This window comes from Ciona intestinalis, chromosome 14 (genome assembly GCF_000224145.3).
Source record: "Ciona intestinalis chromosome 14, KH, whole genome shotgun sequence".
Lineage (NCBI taxonomy): Eukaryota > Metazoa > Chordata > Ascidiacea > Phlebobranchia > Cionidae > Ciona > Ciona intestinalis.
Window position 1 is genome coordinate 1,779,707 of NC_020179.2, and position 5,931 is coordinate 1,785,637.

Genomic DNA, 5,931 nt, shown 5'->3' on the forward strand with positions numbered 1-5,931 from the left:
TCAGGCATTTTTTTGATATTAGGCAATAAAAGTGTCCCATTTTCCCCACCCCACTATAGCATAAGCATAACCCACAAGGATAAAGTATGACTCTAGGCTAGGGATGCACATTACAGAATTTCGAATCTATGAGATTCGAATCCTTTTGTATTCGAATCTTATTACGGGATTCGGTATTCTGTTTAATGACGTCATTACACATCATCTCATATACTATAGTAACAATTTTTGAAACTTATTAATTTCGAAAAAAAATATTTTTGTGTTTGTGGGACTTTCGAGAGTAAACGTTTCGTAACGTCTTTTCATAGCCTGCTATACGTTTCATGACGCAAAAACTACCCAATAGTACAATTTTTGATCATTTTACAGCTCATGACCCAACAAGGCTGCTATGAAAGAGTCAATAAACTGACTTTTGTGGGTAAAATTTCTTTTTCCTATAAATATAAAAAGATTCGAAATTCTAGATTCGGAATTCTAGATTCGAAATAAAGTATTCTAGGATATCCTAGAATACCTAATTATTCTGTAATGTGCATCCCTACTCTAGGCCCAATTCAATATGCACTATTTTTAATTTTGAGGACTCTTCAAATAGAGAAGCAAGCAGGCGATATTGCAAATAATGAAGACTTTGAACTTGCAGCATATGAAATGCCACTTTCACAAAATCCTCGTCAAGTTAAAATTGGACTGATTCAAAATAAAATTATTTCTCCAACTGATGCACCTGTTTCTACTCAGGTAATTTAAAAAAAAATGAAATATTTGTCTACCAGTCTGCAAAGTATGGCAGTTCCTGACGAGATCTCTTGCCTGTTATTTTCCTTGTGTGCGCGTGCTATTGTCAAAAATCCTCATGCATTTCTACGCAACGTTAGGAATTCCTACTTAATTTAATACATATTTTTTCATTGTTTAATAATTTGGCGCGAGTAGGACAAATTATGGCGTGCATAACCAAAAGTTTGGAAACAAATTGCACCTGTCATACTCTGCAGACTAGTTGGTCTAGGTTTAATATTGCAAAATTCTCTATTTTACAATTTTTATTTAGAATTATACACATTTTTTTATTTTTTTACTGGAATTTGATATTAAAATTTTGGTGAAATAACTGTTTTATAGTTTTTTATATTGAATTTTTTTTTCTCCAGATTCATTCATTGCATGAAAGAATAAGTAAAATCGCAGAAGCCGCTGCTTTATCTGGTGTTAACATTCTGTGCATGCAAGAAGCATGGAGTAAGTTAAATATAGCGCATCTGCCTATAACCCAGAGGTTATGGGTTCAAGGCCCGTCGCTGCTACCATTTTTAGCTATGTGGTCAAGACTCAGCAACAATTGCTTTGACCCAGTGGTCAAAAATGGGTCGTCCAAATGATGAGTGCTACATAAAAAATAAATTTGAAATATTCTTGCCAACGTACATAGTGTCAATATGTTTCAAAGTGTAGCAAGCATACACCAACATTTTAAACTTTTAAAAACTCCAATAATACATTTATATACTGATTTTGTTTTTAATGAAGGTATTTTGGTATTTGTATCTTGTACTACCACTTTAATTTGTTATAACATTTACAGCAATGCCGTTTGCATTTTGCACTAGGGAAAAAATCCCTTGGACAGATTTTGCTGAATCAGCAGAAAATGGAGCAACTACAAAGTTGTGTCAAGAGGTAATTAAAACTGAGAGGCCAACAATACATGTTTAGATATTCTGATTCTAAAGCTGTTTATGCTATATCAACTATATTTTGTTAATATAGATTCAGATCAGGCATAGGAAAACGCTAAATTTAAATTAATAATTTAATAAATAAACCTTTTATATATGATGTACTGTTGCTGCCACCTATACTGTACTTGTATTTGACTCTTATAGTAAAAATTTTTACTTTCAGACATTCTATGCATTTTTCTATATTTTTTACAAGTTTTACCATTTAAAATATATTACTTCATAAAACTATCATTTTGCAAAGTAACAAATCACATAAAAGTAGTGAAGTTATAAATTGGTTGTCCCTCCCCCCCCCCAAAAAAAATATTGCTACTGTTTGTAAGGGCTTACATTATACACTTTTGTATTCTTCCATAAAACTATCATTTTACTAAGGAACAAATTACATGAAAATAGTGTAATGTGAAAAATTAATTTCCCCCCCCAAAAATGTTTTTCTGCCAGTGTCTGTATAGGTTTACACCTTTTAATCTCTGACCTGGGGTGCATTCTCGGCTGCCGACTAAACTAGGCGACCGACTTACTATTCTATCCCTGAAAACCTAGTTATTTTACAGCTAGCGCGCAAACATAACATGGTAGTAGTGTCACCAATATTGGAACGCGATGAAACTCATGGTGGTGTGTTGTGGAACACTGCTGTTGTCATTTCAAACACTGGTGCCGTGATGGGGAAATCAAGAAAAAACCATATACCACGAGTCGGCGATTTTAACGAGGTTATTCAGCATTGAAAAAAAATTTTTTCAACAAGTTTTTCTTTTTTACAAAAAAAGAATTTTTTAATTTTTAGATTATTTCTTTTTTAATTAAAAATTCCTTCAAAAATTGATTTTTTTTATATAGGCCTATACTATTTTTTTGGTTTCTTAAGATTACTACTAAAATTTTCATGTTTAGTCGACCTATTACATGGAGGGAAATACTGGCCACAAAGTATTTCAAACCAGTTTTGGACGTATAGGAATCAACATATGTTATGGGAGGCACCATCCTTTGAACTGGTAAGCAATAAGCATAGTCTACAGTTACAGTATATACATCCTAGATCAGCATTTCTTAAACTGGGGTAAATTTACCTCTGGGGGTAAGTTCCCCGTATTTAGAGGGTAAATGAGCTACCAATCAAAATCCACATCAGTTGACGGGGCACAAAAATTGTGCCAGTTGTAGTACTTTACCAGACATTGAGCAACTCGTTGCCAAAAAGCTAGCGCATATGTCGCAATAAATATATAACTAATGAAATTAGTTGTTTTCGCTTTTTAATAAACGAGCGCCATATTACATTAGGGGTAAATCTAATAGACATCATTGTTAAAAGGGTAAAGCATACAAAAAAGTTTAAGAACCACTGTCCTGGATCCTATGCATTGTCCTAACAACTAATTAAAGACTATTAATTCCAGACTCCAGTTGAGATAGAGTTTGAAATTTGCCCCAAATGTTAGGTCCCTTGGAATACTATGCAGTAGGAGTGTAGGACCTCTAAATTTAGAATAGAATTAATTTAATCAAAACTATATATATATTAGTCATATACCTTTGCTAACCTATTTTTAGTGTTTTATTAAACACATAAAATATTCTTTTTGTTTTCTCTTTAAATAATTTATATTTTTTGAATTTTTATCAAAACCTGGAGTAGCTTTGTTAAAATCCAGTTACACTGATACTTTTCAAACATAGGGGACCTAGTTGATTAATGTGCTGAATGCAGTATACTTTAGCTCTGTTTGTTTAGGTACTTAACAGTAGCTTAAAGCTGTTTTAGGCACCATTAACATCACAGCCTATATTGAATGAATGAATAAATTAAATTTTATTTCGTTTCTTCGGTCACAAAAACAAGGTAGGGCAAAGACAGGTAGTAACGCTAAAACAACAGTTGTTAAAACACGCTTATTGATAAAAAAGGATGTTTTAAATAAAATGAGTAACCGCTACACTACATCGTACAGAAAACACTGTTATATGTTATAGGATGATGTATGGTATCAATGGTGCTGAAATTGTGTTCAACCCTTCTGCTACTGTTGGTGCGTTATCTGAACCAATGTGGCCGATTGAAGCTCGCTGTGCTGCTATTGCCAACCATTATTATGCATGTGGTATCAACAGAGTGGGAACGGTAGGTTTTTTTCAATCTCACTTTGAGTACCATATTTTCACCTTTTTTCTTCATGGTGCGAACTCAATGCACAGATACACATTTTTGGTTTCGGTTCTTTACTTTTTGAAACACTTAATTTTCTCTCCAACTTCAGTTCTTTCTCTTTTCCTTCACTAAAAATATCATTGGTTATTACAAATGATTCTTCTGTTTGTGGTGTAGTTTCGTTATTAATTTGTTCATTAGTTTTATCATTAACATGTTCCAGACTTATTTTGTGCACAGTAAGTAATACACTAAAATTTTAGGGGTCATAGGCACAGGGCATGCTAAAGACCCAGGGCATGCTACGCTGCAGGAGCTTGCCCACACAGAATAGAATCACTAAAATGACATGTGTGAATTCAATTAGTACAAGGTGTATGAAACAGAACTTACATGCAAAGATAAAATATGAATTCATGACTCTGAGTTAATTTAGTATTCAGAAGCAAAAAGTTATACCTTCAATTTTACTTAAAATGCTTTAAAATTTTGTATGTTTTTATTTAACAATGTTTATGTAAGTTAATGTAAGTACGTTCATAAAACCTTTGTTTTGTATTCTTCTTTTATTTAGTATAAAAGCCACAAATTTGATCAAAAGTTCTAATTTCAATAGTGGACATGTTTTATGTAGGAAACATTTTCAAACGAATTTACTTCTGGAGATGGAAAAAAGGCACACAAGGATTTTGGACATTTTTATGGTAACTTTATTTACTTTATAAAGTACTTATAATTAAAAATGCCATTTGCACAGCATTTTCAAATTATGTAACTTGAAATGGTTTTTATGTTTCACATCACTTAAATTACCTCTAACATTATGCCTATGGTCTAAACTCTAAACGATAACTATATTTAAGCAACAAAAGTATACCAATAATAGAGTGTTGTTAAATCAGGTTCAAGCTACATAGCTTCTCCTGATGGTTCAAGAACACCTGGTTTATCAAGAACTAAAGATGGTCTTCTTGTCGTAGCAGTAGATCTTAACATATGTCAAGAGATTTCAGATAAGTGGTGTTTTAGGGTAAGTTTGGTAGAATTTTTTAATTTTTTTTTGGAATATTGAAAATTTGAGTTTTTTTTATTAAAATTAGAGGTACTTAAGTGCATAAAACATGGGTTTTTGGTCAGTTTCAATACAAACATTTTATATATATATGATTTTTTAGGACATATATATATATATTGTCTAATATTCTAATCTACAAATCGGTAAAAGTTAAATTTTTTGGCATACTTTTTTTGTAAAAAATGCTTTTTGTAGATGACAGCCCGCCATGAACTTTATGCTGATGCAATAAAACAATCAACAGAGTTGGACTATAAGAGAGATATTGTGTATGAAAAATAAGTAGGAAAAAAACAAGGATCTACTTTATTTGAGGTGTTATAGATTAAGTTTTTTAGGTATGGCGTATTCCATACACAGTAGTGGTTAAATTGTCATACAGTTAGTTAGACTTAGCTTTAACTAATGTTAAGAATTAAGATTTAATGAATTTTGGTAATAGTTAATTTCTCATGACACTTTAGTTATGGGCTGTTTTTAGGGGCCTATTAAGCATATATATGTGTGCTATGTATTTACACCTCAGTAATTGTGTTCATCAGTGCAAGTAATTCATGCATTATTTTCATAGCATCAATCATTGTGAAATTAACGCAGTTCCAGTTTATCACAAGTGCAATTTGTATATTAGACCTTTACATGCATAAATGACTATGTTCATTTGCCTTTTTTCCTGCTCTCTCTCTTTTTTGCATTTTTTCTAATATCCGAACTAAAATCTCTCATATTGTAAGAGAGAAAACCAGAAAAAAGCAAAACGGTATAGTCTTGTTTGCTTCAAAATGTGCCCATTTTTAATCCGTCCATTGCCAAAATAAAATGTACCACGTCCATAACATATTCTGGTGAATTTAAATATATTTTAGCACTACTACGTGAGACCACGTTGGGTGAGACAGGTCAAAAAACACCCTATGCCCTTTGTCAAGCTTTTAATTCTGTTCTGT

At 32.1% G+C, this 5,931-nt stretch overlaps 1 protein-coding gene across 2 annotated transcripts in view; it reads left to right on the forward strand.

Annotated features, from left to right (window-relative positions):
• Positions 1-5,822, forward strand: part of LOC100187207 (beta-ureidopropionase) — a 10,289-nt gene extending 4,467 nt beyond the window's left edge. Inside the window, exons 2-10 of one of the 2 annotated variants that reach the window (XM_009862438.3) lie at positions 588-747; positions 1,161-1,248; positions 1,592-1,686; positions 2,309-2,470; positions 2,652-2,755; positions 3,735-3,882; positions 4,544-4,613; positions 4,812-4,939; positions 5,180-5,822. In XM_009862438.3, coding sequence (XP_009860740.1) covers positions 588-747; positions 1,161-1,248; positions 1,592-1,686; positions 2,309-2,470; positions 2,652-2,755; positions 3,735-3,882; positions 4,544-4,613; positions 4,812-4,939; positions 5,180-5,266 — 1,042 coding nt within the window. In that variant the 3' untranslated portion in view covers positions 5,267-5,822. The remainder of the gene's footprint in view (positions 1-587; positions 748-1,160; positions 1,249-1,591; positions 1,687-2,308; positions 2,471-2,651; positions 2,756-3,734; positions 3,883-4,543; positions 4,614-4,811; positions 4,940-5,179) is intronic. The other variant, XM_004226815.4, reaches the window with a different exon arrangement.
• Positions 5,823-5,931: the final 109 nt, after the last annotated feature.